This window comes from Leopardus geoffroyi, chromosome A2, assembly GCF_018350155.1.
Source record: "Leopardus geoffroyi isolate Oge1 chromosome A2, O.geoffroyi_Oge1_pat1.0, whole genome shotgun sequence".
Classification (NCBI taxonomy): Eukaryota; Metazoa; Chordata; class Mammalia; order Carnivora; family Felidae; genus Leopardus; species Leopardus geoffroyi.
In genome coordinates this window covers 23,327,864-23,346,247 of record NC_059331.1, presented here as the reverse complement: position 1 = coordinate 23,346,247, position 18,384 = coordinate 23,327,864, and the positions used below count along the sequence as shown (strand labels likewise).

Here is an 18,384-nt window from a genome sequence, read left to right as displayed (position 1 = left end):
ATTTGTAAGTCACAAAGCTACGATGACAGTGGCTAGAACGGTCATACCCGGCAAAGGAAAGATTTGCCAGGGTATTCAGTAAGTAACCCGTGGCATTGAGCATCTACTATGTACTGAGCACCAGTTAGGTGCTAAGGGATACTGATGCCATCCAGAAACTCTGGTTTAGTGTGAAACAAATTGGGACAAGAATGGTGCGGAAACGCTGGGGAAGTGTGTGAGCTGACCGGGACGGAAACAAGAAGGAAATGCTACTAACTCTTCCTGGAAGAACTGAGGGAATCCTCACCGACTGGTGTCTCAGGGGATGGGGGAGGAGATGTCAGCACCTGGGGAAGGCTGCTGCATTACTAATCTACCTCTATGAAAAAGACAGATCATTAAAATAATAATAATGATAATGATAATAATGGCAGTAGTCTAGCCTAATTCTGGTTCCTTGCATCCCAGGGAGGAAAACAGACATGAATGAATGCACACAGGAAAGGAAGAGCAGAGCATATCTGGGAAACAGCAAGTGCCTGAGCAGGTGGGGCGGATGGCTGTGAGACGGCCCTCATTAAAGAGCACGGGTTTTGTAGGGCCCAGGGACTTGACTGTTTATTCCTGTGGTCAACACTGTCTGCACTGTCTTCATAGTTAATTACAGCTACCTGTTTTGAGTCACCACGCTCAGCAGATAGCATGATTTATCATTAAGCACACACACATACACACACACGTGATAGGAGATAAATATTATTTATTATGTCTCCCATTTTGCTTAATGTAGGGAAACTGAGTCTTGAACATCAGCTAACTTGCCAAAGGCTAACCTCAGAACCACGACTCAAATCCACCTTGCTCTAATTCCACAACTCACACCTCTACAAGAGTTTCCATGAATTATCAAATCGCTGAAGGCTTTTGAGTGGGGAGACTATTACTAGATTTGTATTTTACGAGGCTAATTGTAGCAAACAAACAAATAAAAAACTAGAGTGGTTATCCATTCTCTGAGACTGAAAAAGGCAATGTGTCTCCCTTAGATTCTGAGCACTGCTCGCAAGCTTTTTGAAGAATTCACACGTGCAGTGTTTGACTGCAAAGTCTTAGTGAAGGAAACAGGTCAGGGTGCACATTCAACACGGGAGGAATGAAACCGGTGGCATTGTTGTCAGACTAGATGGTGCTGCGGTCAGCACAAAGGGTGCCTTTCGCTGACTGAGCTGAAAAATCATCACTGGGTCCCGGGTGGTTTATGTGAGCACATCCTTGATGACAAGTGGCCAGTGACCCCAAGGCTTATCAAGTTGAGCTGGGAAACAAGAACGGGCTGCTACTTACCTGTGGCTGTCATATCTGAGTGCCACCAGCTGCAGAGGTTAAATTCCACCAGAAACCTGAACAGGTAATGCAAAAACCCAGTGTTACTCGGTCATCTGCCCCAGACAGAACAGTGGCATTGCTCCCCTCATTTGAAAGAGGAACATCATTACCCAAAGCTATCAGTATGGTTGGTTCTGTTACTACCGAGTTTTCACTGGGCTTTCTCTTCCTTGGGAAAGGCTATTTTATCACCAATGCCGGCCCAACACTGAAAGCGGGTTTACCTAGACTTAATAACTCGTTGAGAAATATCCCGCTTGTAGGCAGAAATAGTTTTCCAGTTATAGTGTGAGTCTATAGTAAAAAATCAACTCCGAAGGGCTTCCTCTGCCTTGGTGCAGAAATACAAATAGCATATTCTCTACCTATACTATGATCTGCTATAATAAAGGAAGCTTTCAAAATTTATACTGTAATGCAAACTTGTTCAGCCCTGTGTGTGTGTGTGTGTGTGTGTGTGTGTGTGTGTGTGTGTGTGTGTTTGAGAGTGTGTGTAGGCATAAATGGAACAAACTTCTCTTTATGAAATTACACCACAATACAACTTCAGAAAAAAAAATCAAAATCTCTCAACTGCTAGTACAAAGAAATGCAAAAGTAATATAAACCATCCTCCAAGTGAATAGAGATAGATCAAAATTCCATCATTTCTTTTTCAGGCTCATGGCTACTACCTACAGCAACTCACAGTCCATCAAAATCTCACTATTCTCTGTTACTGTTGTTCTCTGCCTCTTAGATACATAACAGAAGTGAATTTGAATTTGTAATGTTGTTAAATTAATATGGGCTACAATAAAGCGATAAAGACAATGGCTGTTCATCAAATGATAAGAAATCTGCCTCCAATCCTCAGAAAGTGGAGCCTTAATGGGGAAAATAAGAATCTGAGGGTCGGATACAGCTTGAACAATCTGGTTTCCATGCTCATCCATGGAATTCTTCCCTTTTCTGGAACACAGTGCTTCTGTCATGTGTCCAATACCTCTTCTGGGAGTCAAGGCTTTCATCTTTGAGCCATTTCAATCTGACCTAAGTAAGTCACAGATGCATCCAGCATCCTCCAAACAGGAACACAGTTTGACAGGGTAAACAATTAATTCACACCTGAGCAAAGCCCTCACCCCCCCTGGATCATGACTGCACAAAACCCCTGTCCGGGACAAGCCCCCCCTCTTCTGCACATGCCAGCACATCCAAAGGAGCACAGTGGACAGCCCCAGCAATTTGTTCTTCTGACCACAGCCCACCCAGGCTGCATTAAAAACAGCCAGACATCTATGTTAAATTTAACACTAACCACAATAAATAAATTTGGTTTGTATATTACAAGCTGTTAGTCTGCTAAACAATGACATAAGGGCATAAGCAGTGACCATGAATAACTTAAAGATAAGTTTTTGGTCTCAGCTTTCAATACTTGGAGATATTCAATGAGGTTATCTCAGAGTATTCTGAATCCAATGCTAGTTGAAAACACGGAACAGTCTTCCACTTTGCTTTATAATACAAAAGACAAGCAATATTACTTTTAAAAATGCAGCAAATTATACTTACAAGACAAGTTCTGTCATTATCCATTTTACTGCAGCAAGGAAGGCATGATAAGGCTGAAGAGAAGAATTCAGTACATTGAAAACAATGCATCACATATGAAATGTGTAGTTTAACTTAAGGCTTTACATAAAGACAATGTTATTCTTCTAGAGAGATTGATATCATGTTAAAAAACAGTGAAGCTCTAGCTAAAAGAAGAAAACGGTTGGATACTGTATCCTAAAACTAACATTTTAAAACTTTGAACTCCCCTGTAGTGAGATGTGATTTACAAGTAAAATAAACATGATCTAATATAGGGGTTATCTCTGGGAGGAAAAAGGAAGTTCAGCAAATGATGTTTAAACCTTTACCCTCCAGGGGCTAATATTTTGCAGCCTGATAGTGAGGGGCTCAAGTCATATAACTAATTTCAAATGGTAATTCACAGATCTGCCTCTCAGAAAGGTGATTCCCTGTTCTCCATCACTGGATGTCATTCACTGAAACTAGCAAAAGTTGCATATACTTCATTTTAATGTTGCCCATGAGTTATGTAGGGTTTAAGCTGCCTTTTCTCACACATACATATTTGGACTTGAAAAAAAATGACAACCATATAAACATGTGATTTTATCCTTCCGAAAATCCCCTGCAACTCTCTAAAGGACGGCAACGACAGCCCAATCTTTGAGAATATTTTAATTTAAACAAGCAGTTGTATTGTTTACTCTGTTGTATTTTCTATGTGGATAATTCAATTTCCTGAATTCTGGAAAATACCAGGCCCCCGTCTCAGTTGGTTCTCTGAATCTACATGTGCCAGATATTTGATTAGTGGGTGCACTTTGAGAGGCAATGACACTGGCAAAGCCCATGCCCCAGAGGGCAGGTCCAGAGAAATCTCGGAACCTTTCGTGGTTGCGTTCAGGTGTCAGAGAATTGAAATGACAAATCCTGCTTTCTGAAGTTATGGCTGTTTAATCCTACCCTCTGAGCATTTGGATGGTAAAGACTAAAACTAGGAATGGGGGAATTATCCAGCTTTAAGTGAAACAAAAACCGACTTACATACCTCTAACCATTTTCTTGAAACTTCCCTATTTCAAGCCAGTAAGTAAATGAACAAAACAACAGTAATGACAGTCTACTGGGTTATTCTCAGCCCACAGGGATTTCAGACTGGATCTCTTGCTCTGATTTAATTGAGCATGTCAACATCATTCGGTGAATCACAGGGCTCTCAGGATTAGGGTCAGATAAGGATGTAAACTATTAACTATTTCCTAAAACTAAATGCAACTTGCTGTCTTATGGCTTTGTTATATTTCTTATTGCTTGAAAAACAACCACCTTTTTTCAAAAAGACCCTGGTGGTCAGGCCCTGGGATAGTTCTGTTCCTTTGTACCTGCTGGGATGGGTAGTGACATTTCTGCAGTCCTTGGGTCCCTGGGAGGAGGGACTGAATAGAGGGATTAGGGAGGCTCTGGAGGTGGGGAGGGGTGGTGGGGGGGGGGGGGGGGCAGCTCCCCCAGGGGCCAGGGGGAAGAGCACTCAAGCATTCTGTGCCAGACGCTGGCTCTATGTATGGGCACACAAAGGGATTATGTAAATACAGGATTAAAAATTTAAATGGCACATTATCATTCAGAAGGGTAAAGCCATTGAGCTTTTAAGCCTAATGATGAAAACATATCTTGGGAACATTTTAGGTCTAGAAATAGTCCTGCTAAAGCTAGTGAAGTTGGATTTGGAAAGACATGTTGATTCTCACTAAAAAGTGGTATTTTTTCAAAGCATTCAACTTTCAGTTCCTAGTTGCCTCTCAGAAATTTTCCAGCTCCAAATCATTTCTTACTCCCTCAGTGTAGGAGAACCGTGTTAAATACTGGGCTTTTAAATAATCCCCTTGCAAGATCTTACAGCTGCAAATGAGAAGGTGTGTGTTTATATCCTAAAAACCAAAATGGCTCATAAATTTTGTGTTTCAAACCAGATTTTAGGTTAATTTTTGGAATTTACAAAATGACAACATGTGAAGCTTCTATTTATACACACAGGTCGGGTTATATTGAAGTATCCTGTAACTGTTTTTTTTTTTTTTTTCCCTGTGTTTTCAGGTGATGGGTGGCCAAACTTACATTGCTTGTACATCGTAAATTATATTTTCTAACTGGGAGCAAATTATAACGGTTAATTTCTGGCAGCGTGAAAGCCTGCTTCTAGTGATACAACAGCTATATTGATTGGTTCTCAACTGTGACACCACTGATGGAACCAGCTCCAGCAAAAGTGACAAGGAAGCACACCAGCATCCTGATTAGGGTAGAGAATCTATGATCGGAATGTGAATTTATCCACAGGCTCCTCCTAGGTCTCTTCCAGACCAAAGGGAAGATTTCTGCTAAACCAAACTAAATTCTCTTTCATATGGGAGAGAATCCACAAATCTTCTCCTCTTTTCTAGCCATCAAAAGGGGTTTGCTGCATTCATTCATCAGTGACTTCAGACCTGCTTGTCATTCATATAATCAACGGGTTTGGGTTTGAATGGAAGTGGTTCTTCTTCACCAGTAAAATCAGGAAGCACTGTAAAACATTCATGGTTTTGTAAAAAGATGAACTTGATTACCCCAAAGATAAAGACCTGCTCGCACACAGAGACAAGATACAAACATGCCACTGTTTTGTGGGTGACCACACTGTACTTACATCCAGTAGCCCGCTGGCACTGTCACTGCTGTCCTTGTTGGCCCTGCACATGGCTTGATAGTCATACAGGGTAATTCTGTAGGAGAGAACAGAAAGGAGGGTCACTAAATGGGAAGCTGTGTGTGAACCAGCGCGGTGAACTCACCACGCCACCATCAAGTGCCGCAGTGACAAACACAAATAAATACAGGCCTGAAACAGATGACAAATCAGGAACGTGCAAAGTCTAGGACTGGAGACACAGGCACATCACACTTGGAACTTGAAGAGGAAGGGAGTAAAGGTACTGGGGTTGAGGGGAGGAGACAGGGATGAGATGAAACAGTCATTTTGGTTTAAACAAGCTTGATCTGCTTGGACTAGGATACTCCAGAGGGACGATGCTGTTCTGAACTGGATTCTGGGCCCTGGAGGGAACCCACTTGGGCCATGTGTCCAGGATTGAGGAAGGCTGGCAAGGACCACTTTGAGTTCAGAATTGGCAGGATCCTCTGACTCTCTTAAGCACTAGGAAATATCCCTGGACCAAGATGAGCACAGCACTTTGACAACTAGTTGGAAAATAGTTGGCTCCTTGGTTGTAATCCCCACCACTCTCCACTGCCACCACTATACCAGTGACTGTATTTTTGCTTTGGAAACAGTGCCATTTATGAAACAAGAAAATGGATGTTTTTTTTTTCAATTGGTGATGAAAGGACAGCTCTCATTCCCAGTTATGACCTTAACTCAACTGCCAAGATATTTCACTCTATAATTGTTCCAGACATTTTAATTCCTCATCAATAACTTTACAAAGAAAGGAGAATGGCACTTTCTGGTAGCAAGTTAAAGGTTCTAGATGGAGCAAACACCTTATCCCACAGGCGACATGCCTTTTCTCCTCCTACCAGCTCCCCTTCCCACTACTCTGGTATCCCAAAAAAGAGACACTTAAGGTCCAGCCTGAATTACATAACAGCTGCCAGGTGACATGTTAACACTGCAATACAGGAACTTGCAGGAATTCCTTTCTAGAATAATACAATGCTAACCATGGAGCGTACTTAATGCTAGGCTGGGGACGGGCCCTAGAATAGAAGTTTCATGCAGCAGGACTGTTGCTGGCGCAGGGCACTAGCCCAGCACCCAGCATGGAGAAGGCATTCACCTTCAAAAGGGCGAATGCATGAATGATTGTCTGACTGCATGAATCTTGAAGAGATGCCATCACAACTAGATACAAGAGATCAAGTTCAAACTAAGAGGAAAAAGCTTCCTCCTCTAGACAATAAGCTGGAAGCATCACACAGACAGATTAACAAAGAACCATCTACAGGCACCAAGTAGAAGACCGGCCATGTGTGATCAAATCAATATGGAAACCAGATCCTGACCAGCATCACATAGGTGTCTTGGGTAGCAGAGTCCAAGAGGGCACCAGTGGTCAACACAATCTCCCAGCAATCTCCCCAAAGCCTCTCCCTCATCAAAACATTTCTTGCAGTCTTGCTCACTGTCCTCTGGCTATTGGCTTTACAGCAGATGCCAGAAGAACCTGTGTTTATTGAGACAGGAATGAAGCCCATGAACCAGCCAAGCACCTGGCTCAGGGAAGTCCCCAAACAACCCTGATGCTGCCCCAGCCACAGAATCACCTGCAGACCACAATGGACGATTGCATTCAGTCCCTGACTGCCCCACTATGCCACAGTCCACACCTCATCTGCAGGATTTCTGCAGGTGTCCCTGAAAGGGCTTTCTAGGACTTGGCAAGAATTATCATTGGCTTCATCCTTTTCATACCGCTCAACTCCGTCTCTACAGCTAGAACTCGGGCCAGAGCATGGTGAGAGGCAGCATGGGTTGAGTGGAACGTGCCTGTGTGTGGAGTCTTGTAGACAGACACACAGCATGGCCTTGGTTTGCAAGGTTAGTTTCCAGGTGCCATTAACCAGGATGCAATCTGAGCAAGATGCTAACCTTATTCTGAGGCCTCATTTTCTCACTTATAAAATGACTCACAAAGATGTTCTGAGATTTAAATAATCAGACATGTGGAAATATACTGAAATATACTATGTAGTATGCTAGATTTGTTATGATCCTTACAACAAAAGGCCTTATTTTGTTCTTTGTTGGAGTTTGGGACCTTTTAAAAATTTTTTTTAATGTTTATTTATTTTTGAGAGAGAGAGACAGAGCGTCAGTGGGGTCGGCGCAGACAGAGAGGGAGACCCAGAATCTGAAGCAGGCTCCAGGCTCCAAGCTGTCAGCACAGAGCCTGATGCGGGGCTTGAACTCATGAACCATGAGATCATGTCCTGAGCTGAAGCTGGACACTTAACCAACTGAGCTACCCAGGGGCCCCTGGAGTTTGGGATCTTAAAGCTATGTTATTCCCAAGGGCTCAAGCGATTGGCAGTGTGGCATAATGGTTAAAACATCAGCTTTGAAATCAACATCTGAGTTCAAATCCTAACTCGGTCACTTATTACAATGTTGTTTCATCTTGTCACTTATTACAATGTTGTTTCATCTTGTTTCCCTCTCTCGGTGCCTCAGTCTCATCTGTAAAATGGTGAGAAAAATGGCTACCCTATGGGTTGGTTGTGGAATTAAATGAGATGATAGACACAGTGCGATCAGCCCAGTGTCTGGTACAGAAGAAGCATTCAACAGAAGGCAGGGCTGCAGCTGCTGTTATAATTTATCAGTCTGGTTTTCATTGCCATGATTAATTAATGGGGGTGGTGTTTAAAGCAATGGGAATTGACTCAGGCTTTACCCAGCAGGTTAGAGGATGGGCAGGCCTCCGGATTTTCTTAGCTCATTGGCACACACGAGGCAGCATAAAACTCACACTTCATACTGCAGTACAAGACACGTTCTGGTGCCGTACTGGGGTTATCGAGGGATGATGTGGGAACTTCTGTCTGTGGGCCTTACAGCTGAGGACCATCATAACAACAGCTGATGTCTACGGAACTCTACTTAGCAACCATGAGCAAAGTACTCTTGGAAGCACGTTCCTACCAGATAGATTCTAATCATCCCCATTTCACAGAGGGCCAAACCAAGCCTCTGCTAGCCTAAGTAATGTGCCCAAGTTCACACACCTAACAAATGGTAGAGCCAGAATTAGATGGGGGTCAGGCTGAGTCCCCTTCATTCTGCCTTCTGCTCAGTAGCAGTGACTAGAATTCAGCCTGGTGCCCTCTCCCAGTCTCACTGGAATGTCACAGAAAATGCTGCCCAAGATAAGGTCTCAGGACCAAAGTCCAGAATCAACTTTGAAGTCAAGCTGAGGGGCCGTCTGGGGTCATCGGGCCAGGACAGACCAGCTGGCTGCGTTAGCGAGAGCCCCCTTGGTAACCACCCTCACAGGAAGCTCGGGATTCTCCTGGGATCATTTTCAAAGGCTCTGGTTTACTCGGTGAGGCCAAACTCAATTGCCGTGGGGCGGCCTCCAGGCCAGAGATCCTGCCTTTCATTTCACAAGGAAGCTTTCCTGATCCGAGTGCCATTGAGGAGGTTACAAAACAAGCCTTCCCTGTCTTCTCCACGCTTAGACAGCTTTAACTAGATGTTGCAGAAAGAGAGACTTCCAGATTATTACCCTTTTTGAAGTGATTTTGTTAGTTTTAAATAACTCCATTTTGTGGCTACCTGTATCCTGTTTGGCTGATTAGAGCTAAAGAACATGATAATTGCCTGCTTTCATTCGGCTCTAAAATCAGCCCCGAGCATCGTGCCCAGCCGAGACTGTGCTGTAGTGCTGCGCTCGCAGTTTATTCTTATTACAGATGGCATGCTTTGGTCCCCACGACACCCCCACGCAGGCTGCCCTGGGAGCTTATCATTAGCATCTCTGTGCCCCTGACGGGTCTCTCTGAGACTCTGACGGAAGGCAGAAGCAGTCTCTGAAGAAGAAACTCAAACTGATACAAAGAAAACCTAGACAGCCTGTGTGCCCCTGTGCACTGTAGGGCCGTGGATGACAGGCCCGTGACATGGGGACTTGTTGAAAGCTATTTTGCTGATTCTGCTCCTTTCCAAGGAGACAAAGATCACAACCAAGAAAAATATTTCTTCTTAGAATTAGAAGTTTCCATTTCAGGGGCGCCTAGGTGGCTCGGTCAGTTAAGCGTCCGACTTCATCTCAGGTCATGATCTCACCGTTCATGGGTTCAAGCCCTGCACAGCTCAGAGCCTGGAGCCTGCTTCGGATTCTGTGTCTCCCTCTCTGCCCCTGCCCTGCTTACACTCTGTCTCTGTCTCTCAAAAAGTGAGTAAACGTTAAAAAAAAAAAAAAAAAAGTTTCCATTTCAAAGGCATGAGCACAGTTAATTTAGACTTGTTAGTAACTGTAGGGACCAGCATTTATTAAACACCTACTGTGTGCCCACGAGGCCGGGTTCTTTACCTGTGATGGCTCATAGCATTAGCTCTGGCTACACTATCTGCCTAAACACCAATCCTGAAACAGCTGAATGTTTGCGAATACAGCCCTAAAAACAGGACAGGGAGGCGTTCGACACAGACGCTCACTGTATTTACGCAATTTTGAATCTAAAAGTGTACGAAGCAAAGTGAGTGACTCGCTAGGGCAACATGTAAAAATACGTATTCTTTGTTGAACCATAAAAGGTGGTCTCGGGCAGCTTCCAACTTGCAAGTGATAGGGCACGGAGCAGACACCCAGAAAATGCTTAACAAGGCCACTGTCGCCATGGGAAGCCTTACTTGTGCTTACATCTCAGAAAACCGAGAGAGTGGAAAGCTCAATCTGTCGATCTGAGTGTTAACAGAAGGTTCAAAACGTGCTGCCCCTCCCCTCCTTTTCACGCTGGTGGCCGTGTCTTCCCACAGCAACTTCCTACAGAGACTGCACTGCTCTCCAAAGTCAGCCCAGCACACGGAACACAGCAGAGGCGCGGAACCTACATGACCCTGGCCCTACCGCTTTTGAGCCCCTGGCTGGAAATCACTGACACATCGAGTTAACGAGCACCCGTCATTAGCAGAGAATAAGCTCCACGTGGCCACACCGGCCAGGGGCCCAGCCCACAGGACGCGGGGGCCACCAGAGTCCAGGGCAGAGCCCTGAGAAGCGAGCCTCCTTCACCCGATAGATTAAGCAGGAGATCTGTCAGCACCAAAGGCTTTTCATCAACAGGTGCTGATAACATAAAACGAAGCAAAGTTTCAGAGAGTGGTCGTGCCAGCATCTCACCTAGGTAATAAAAGCAGTAACAGTAAGAAATAATCAATTACTTTCTGCAGCATGGAGGCATTACCTCTTGTGTCAGGGGCATGGTTACATTTTATAGGAGAGGGAACAGGCTCAGAAGGTGCAATCACTGCTCCGAAGTTATCACAGCTCTACTAAATGGAGGAACCGCTTCGGTCCTGAGGCAAAGGATAATGGGTAGGCATGGTGGTAAGAGCACATAACTGGCAACTGGTTTGTCCATTCACCTGCCCCTTCCGTGAGAATTAGCTCAACTGAAGGGGAAAACGGAATCTCGATGAATGCCACATAGAAAAGATTAAATTTCTTTGGCCTCTTTGTTTAAGAAATAGAAGGAAACAGCTGAATTCTGCTTGGGGACTGAGTTGAAGCAAAACCCATTTGCGGCAAGAAACCTGGATGCTGGGGGGGCTTCCTTGGGCTCTGCCAAGTTCATGGATTCACGTCCACATTTCACAGCACTGCGCCACAACAATTCCTGTGCTGCACGCAGCATGTCAGGACCTCGGGGAGTCGGTGTTCCTGGTGCCATTATTGCCATTGGTCAAACCCCACGGGTGTTATTGAGTGTTGCTGCTTGTATCGCTTGGGGTCAAGCATCATGGACAGATGAATCAGTTGGTGGCTACGACCATTTGTGTTCAGGACTGCACTGGGCACGTGAGGTGTGGGGAGAAACTGGGGAGTCGTAAACAAAGCCTCATCTTGGGAAGATTTTCCAAGTGGATATCACCGGAAACCAGATTCAGTATTTAGAGGATGTTATGTGGGCTGAAGGAACCAGGCACGCTGGATGTGGCCGAGACTATTAGAGTCTCCCAATGTCCATTCTCCTGTTTTGCCAAGCAGAACCCCGGGTTTTTGCTATGTACATTTCCTAGGTTCCTTTGTAGCTAGGTGAGGCTGTGTGGAGTGGGAGTTCTGTATGGGACAAAATACTTTATTTTTTTGAAACTTTTTAAATGTTTATTTATTTTTGAGAGAGACAGAGTGTGACCAGGAGAGGGGCAGAGAGAGAGGGAGACACAGAATCTGAAATGGGCTCCAGGCTCTGAGCTGTCAGCAAAGAGCCCGACACGGGGCTCGAACTCATGGACCGTGAGATCATGACCTCGGCCGAAGTTGGATGCTGAACCGACAGAGCCACCCAGGTGCCCCTGGGATAAAATACTTTAATAAATAAACTTTATTTTACTTTAATAAATAAGATTTACTTCTTGGGGCGCCTGGGTGGCGCAGTCGGTTAAGCGTCCGACTTCAGCCAGGTCACGATCTCGCGGCCCGTGAGTTCGAGCCCCGCGTCAGGCTCTGGGCTGATGGCTCAGAGCCTGGAGCCTGCTTCCGATTCTGTGTCTCCCTCTCTCTCTGCCCCTCCCCCGTTCATGCTCTGTCTCTCTCTGTCCCAAAAATAAATAAACGTTGAAAAAAAAAATTAAAAAAAAAAAAGATTTACTTCTTAAAGTAAGTTTTTCTTAAAGTGTATTCATTTATTTTGAGGGAGAGAGAGGGAGCAGGAGGGACAGAAAGAGGAGAGAGAGAGGATCCTAAGCAGACTCTGCACTGTCAGCACAGAGCCTGATGTGGGGCTCAAACTCACAAACTGTGAGGTCATGACCTAAGCCAAAACCCAGAGTTGGTTGCAACTGACTGAGCCACCCAGGCACTCCTTATTAAAATAAATTTTAATCAAGAAATTTTACTTGGCCTTTTGGACCCCCCTGGATCCTCTTTCTGCCAGCAGAGATTGCAGATGTGATGGCTGGAGCTAAGCAGCTATCTTGGACCATGAAGTAACCTTGAGTTTAAATGCCAATGGAGGAAGGTAGAGAAAAAAGATACGGTCATGGGTCCGTGATGACAACAAATTTGTATTTTCAGACTTCCTTCATGAAAAAGAGAAAAAGGCTCCCATGTTCTCTAGCCCCTTGTTATTCTAGAATTTCCTATTATTTCCAGTAGAACTAACTCCTAACTGATATATTGGACTCTAAGTTTGAGAAACTTTCTTTTACTACCTTTAGAGCAGAATAAGCATAAATGTGAACAAATATTTCCATAAGAAATACTTCAGTCTGCTCCAACTAGGGGAAAAGACGTGTGGGGATTAGGTAAACGTGGTCTGCCATCTGGAATCTGAGAGACAACAGTTCACATTCCGTGTCCCCCACTCACTACTGTGGGTGAACTTGGACAAGTTACTCACATGCTCAGCCACCACTTGCACGACTTCATGGTCAAAGGGAAATAATGACAGTAGTAACTTCGTGGAGTTGTTATGGGGATTAATTAAGGTAATACACGTAAACTCCTTGGAATAATGCCCGTCCTGTACTTAATATTCAGTAAATGAGGCCTGCTGCTATTATGATGAAGACGAGGGCAGCGTTCTTCCTGTTGTCATTGGGGATGCTCAGGCAGGCAGCTTGAGGATTTTAAAGAGTGATGCACTGGAATTCTCGTGTCTCTGCCTTCCAGAAAGTTTGGCTCAGAAACACACTTGTTCAAGCCAATCTGTCTTCTTGTTCCCTTCAATGCCACCTCTGACAAAGCGTACTTCTGTGGAAACGGTCAGGTCAACAGGAAGCCGGGAAGCCATTACATTCATTACATGAGTGTTGAGTATTAGACATTGGGGGGGCAGTCGGCATGAGAGAGCAGCCATCCAAACACAACAGGCTTCTCCTTTCACACTCTCTAGACTGAAAGGCCAGGACATTGGCTGAAATGCAACGTGACTACCAAGGACAGGGAAAGCTGCAGTCACCGGCCAGGGAGCCTATACGGTTCCATCATGTAGAGACAGGAGAAGACACGTCCCAAGTCCTGAAGTCTACCTGACGTGTCACCTTTCTAGAAAGGCAAGTTAGAGAGCAGAAGGAGCCACCACAGGGAATTCTGCACAAGCCAACTATGTTAATGAATGTGTGGGGTGAGGTGAGGAAGACATTCACCAGGCCCCATAGGGAAAATGTGGTGGTGGAGGGGTGAGAGCTCAGGCATGTTGCACCAAGCACATAACACAAACAAAACCGTATAAAGCAAAACACACACAGCCAAGACGGAGAGGACCTATCAGTAGCTCCCAAAGCAAAAACAGATTATTAGCAAGCGGTCCGCTTCTCTGCAAACCAAAGGCCAGGCAGGACCGATTGGTCTTTGCTTCCTCAAGCTGAATTCGATACACAAAGAACAAAGGAAGACCTTTTGGCAGAAACCACAAAGAAAAAGTTTGGTAAAAGTACGCATTACTCCATTTAACCCCCACCTGCAGGTATACACATCCTTCTTTCAGTTCTATCTTGCTACTGAGAAAACTGAAAGTTAGTGAGTGAATGCTGACCAACGTCAGACAACTCCAAAGTGGACAGCACCTGGAATGGTACCCTGGTGCTCTTAACTTAGTATGTCTTGACCCTAGCCATGCATGAGAAGCATGTGGATGCTTTCAAAGAGCATAAGTGCCTGGGCTCCATTCCCCAGATGAATTTCATATGATTCTTTGGGGGGTGCAGCCTGAGCACAGGCGTGTTTTAATAGCTCTCCAGTGAGGGGTACCTGGGTGGGTTGAGCAGCTGACTCTTGATCTCAGCTTAGGTCACGATCCCAGGGTTGTGGAATCTAGCCCCACATGGGGCTCTGCATTGAGCTTGGAGCCTGCTTGGGATTCTCTCTCTCTCTCTCTCTCTCTCTCTCTCTCTCTCTCCCCCACCTTCCCTTCTGCCCCCCTTCCATGCTTGAATGCTTTTTCTCTCTTTAGAAAGAAAGAAAGGAAAGAAAGAAAGAGAGGGAGGGAGGGAGGGAGGGAGGGAGGGAGGAAGGAAGGAAGGAAGGAAGGGAGGAAGAAAGGCACCCAGGTGGTTCAGTTGGTTACATGTCTGACCCTTGATTTCGGCTCAGGTCATGATCTCAGGGTTTGTGGGACTGAGCCTTGCACAGGGCTCTGCGCTGACAGGGTGGAGCCTGCTTGAGATTCTGTCTTCCTCTGTCTCTGCCCCTCCCCTGTTCATTTGCACATGCATGCACATGGCCACACACACACGCAATGCACTCTCTCTCTCAAAATAAATAAACATTAAAAATAAATAAATAAATAAATAAAAGCAAAAGCTCTACAGGGATGCTGATTGAGTCCAGGCCCACAGGCCCATCCCCAAGGCTGTGCTGTGGAGGTTAACTGTTGCATAGCAACCAGCTCTGGGGAGTTTTAATGATTAAAAAAAACAAGAAAATGAAAAAAGAAAAAGATCAGACATTTGGAGCTATTATCTAAGAGCTAATCTCACATCCTGCCCGCAATACTCTGCAATCTGCCGAGCAATTTCACATACTTTGTTTTAGCTAATTCTCACAAAATCCCCTAAGGTCCATATTTGGGTGAGGAAGAAACTGAGGCTGGGAGACGGGGAGTCTGTGCAAGGCCACACACGGCGATTCTGGTGCTCAACCTAGAGTCCTCTTAGCTCAAGTGCAGTGTGTCAAAGAGGCCCCATCAGGAACCATGGATATTCTCCTATCTATCTATACATACATAAAATATCATTTTATAGATAAAACATATATACATATTCAATTCTCCTGGATATTTGACATTGAATTTGAATCACCGGGGACAAGAAGTGGGGGAGATACATGAATTCTAAGAAAAATCCTTTGAAACTAGGTGTTCTCTTAGTAATCCGAAGAGGGGTGACATCACTGCCCATGACAAGAGAGAGAACCATGGGGTGTGGATTTTGAGAAATAGGAATGCATGGCTCTTACTGGCTGTGAACGCGAGTGCAAGAGAGAAATAGCTACGCTGGGAAACCCTACATGAGTCACCATCCCGGGGAGTCAACTTACTCTCTGTGAGAAGAACAAAGACATAGCTGAAGTTCTCTGTCTGGATTTCAACGCAAAAAGCTGACCAGGCACACGGTAGACCTCATGAGAAAATACATGAAGCCTGAAAACATGGTTTGGTTTAAAGATTTATCAACTTCAGCTAAGAGAAATCTGGGTGATGCTATCACTCAGCTGGCCTCCCATCCTCAGCGTCCTGCTTGCCCTGATAAGACACTGCTGAGCCAACATCTTCCTCAAGCTCCCCTTCACTTCTCAGACAGAACAGGAAGAAGCTCCATGCACAACTCAATGCTACTCTACACAGAACCAGGTTAAGGGCAGACACTAGAAATTCTCTCTGAGCTCAAACTGCAGGCTGTTTGAATCCAGCTCTGTTACACAGAGACTTAGGGCAGCTTCTTAACCTTTCTAAGCCTCATTATTTCCATCTGTAAAATGGGTATATTTATACCCAGGGCCAGCGTCATGGGCATACAGCCTGTGTCATTGCACAAAACCCTGTACTTGGAAGGGCCCCAGGCTTCGTTGAATATTCGGCTGTTGGCGGTCTTGAAATTCTTAATAGGTTTTGAACAAGGGACCCCGGATTTTCAGTTTGCACTGGACTCTACAAATTATGCAGCTGGTCCTGTTTATACCTGTCCCACAGAGTACTGGAAAGTGCTGCAAGAGGTAAGATCTGTCACGTGCAGCCCAGGTCTGGTGTGGGGTAGGTGCTCCGGGAAGGTAGCCACTGTGACCATTACTTTCACACTGCTGAAGCGATTGGTATGTTATTTGGCCCATCATGCGATGTCACATGCAACCAGGGTAGACAGAGTCAAGTCAAAGACTGAGCTAAAGTGACAACGAATGACCGTTTTGTCTCTTAGATTATCTGCACACACTGCCACGGAACCTTCCTGAAGCTCCCTTGAGTTGGTAATTTGCATAAATCTGTGGCTTCCTTCCCATCCCCATGGTGCTGTAGACACAGAAGTGGATATTCTTTCCCTCTGATGACGCTGCTAAGTAGAACGGCCATCCGGTCACCAGATAAGTGACTACACAATCAAGGCAAGAGTCCACTGTCATGTAAACAAGCATCATCTTGCTTTAGAGAGAGAGGCGGCAAATCTGGACCAGGGGAGAGAGACAAAGGGAAGGTGACACAGGGGGATGGTGTTCTCCCCTGTGAGCTCTTTCTGGAGAAGGTGGTTTGTAGGGTTCTTGTCTGTGAAACTCATGTTTTAGGAGTGGATACAACCAGATCAAATCAAGAAACCTTGTGCCATCCTGGCACTGTCCAAGGCACTGAGAGGAGAGAAGATGGGAAGTCAGTGAATTCAGGGAATGGGTCCTGGGCTTTTCCCCGGGTTCAATCACGTCCCCAAAGCAATTCAGCCTCCAGGCATCCTGTGTTCCGGGGTGGGGCTCGCTTTCACGGGGACCACAACTTCTGTTCCAGAGCACCATCAGGTACTTTGGGCTACCTCTTTTCAGTGCTGCTGAAATACAGGCCTTCCCTGAACAAAACGACTGTCACCCTTATGCTCTGAGGACACACTGCTTGCTGTAAAAGGCAGGGGCACCGCAGCACCCCCAACGCTGGAGGCCCCCTCGCCAGGCAGCGTGGGAAGCCTGCTGTGAGGTGTGTGGATGCAGAAGGAGCACCACCTGGTGCCAAGCAGAAAGCAAAGCCAAGACTGAGCAAAGATCCGCAGCGATACAAATCACAGCAGCAGCAGCTAGCCATCACTGAGCCCTTAATATATGCCAGGCACTGGGTACGGGCCTTCTGCTTATTATTACCCCATTAACTCTGACAGCATCCCATGGAAGTAATTATTATTATCACCTTCATTTTCCACATAAGGAAACCAAAGCTTGGAGAGGTAACTTGACTCAGTTCTAAGGCACGCAGCTAGTAAATGTCAGAGTCTGGATTTGAATCCAATCCATCTGACTCCAAAACATAAACATAAACTCTCATTGCTCTGGTGGCCCCTGTGAGGGCCCCTTCAAAGAGGCCCATGATCATTGTCAGCTAACTCCCAGAGGACAACAGATACTGTTACACTTGTGTCAAGTCCCTACTCCTTCCCTTTTCTCAAATATATTAGCTACTCTCACAGCAAAAGAAAGTTCTAGATTCATGCCAACCATGCTTCAATCACATGAAGGAGAAGACTGGGAATTTACAATCCTACTACAACCTTTCTCTTTCTCCCACCAAGCTTTTTGAAAGGAATATCCAAGAGGGAAAAGGATAAAAAAAAAAAAAAAAAAAAAAGATTTTGTTAAAGAAGTTGAAAAATATGCTTTCGAATGAGAAACACGTGTGTGATTATTCTCATCTTTTGTCTTCCCCCACCACCGAGTCGAAAGGAAACTAACAGGACACAAATGCACACACATCCACGTCAAGATAGGAACAACCAGTGGTGCCCTGCAGGGCAGACAATCCAGACGCTGCCCTGGGAAGCTTTAAGAAGCGCTGGAAAACTCCACAGCAACCCAAGCCCAGCTCCAAGCAGGGTTTTCAAGCACGTGTAGCAAAAGAGGAAAACACCGCACTTGAATTTTAAGAGAGGGAATTGAACACCCCGCGGCAGGCAGGCTGGGGGCAGGCAAGTGAGTGTGTCAGAGAGCGCAGAAGTGCTGGAGCTATGCCAGTTTTTTATATCATTTCTTTTTTCCCCTCCTTCTG

The 18,384-nt window shown here is 45.3% G+C and overlaps 1 protein-coding gene across 4 annotated transcripts in view; it reads right to left on the bottom strand.

Moving 5' to 3' along the window:
• Positions 1-18,384, bottom strand: part of CACNA2D3 (calcium voltage-gated channel auxiliary subunit alpha2delta 3) — an 866,452-nt gene that overhangs the window by 59,077 nt on the left and 788,991 nt on the right. For all 4 annotated transcript variants that reach the window (XM_045493219.1, XM_045493218.1, XM_045493220.1 and 1 more), the window contains 3 exons: positions 5,618-5,693; positions 2,926-2,978; positions 1,327-1,382 (listed from right to left, as the gene is read on the bottom strand). In XM_045493219.1, coding sequence (XP_045349175.1) covers positions 1,327-1,382; positions 2,926-2,978; positions 5,618-5,693 — 185 coding nt within the window. The remainder of the gene's footprint in view (positions 1-1,326; positions 1,383-2,925; positions 2,979-5,617; positions 5,694-18,384) is intronic.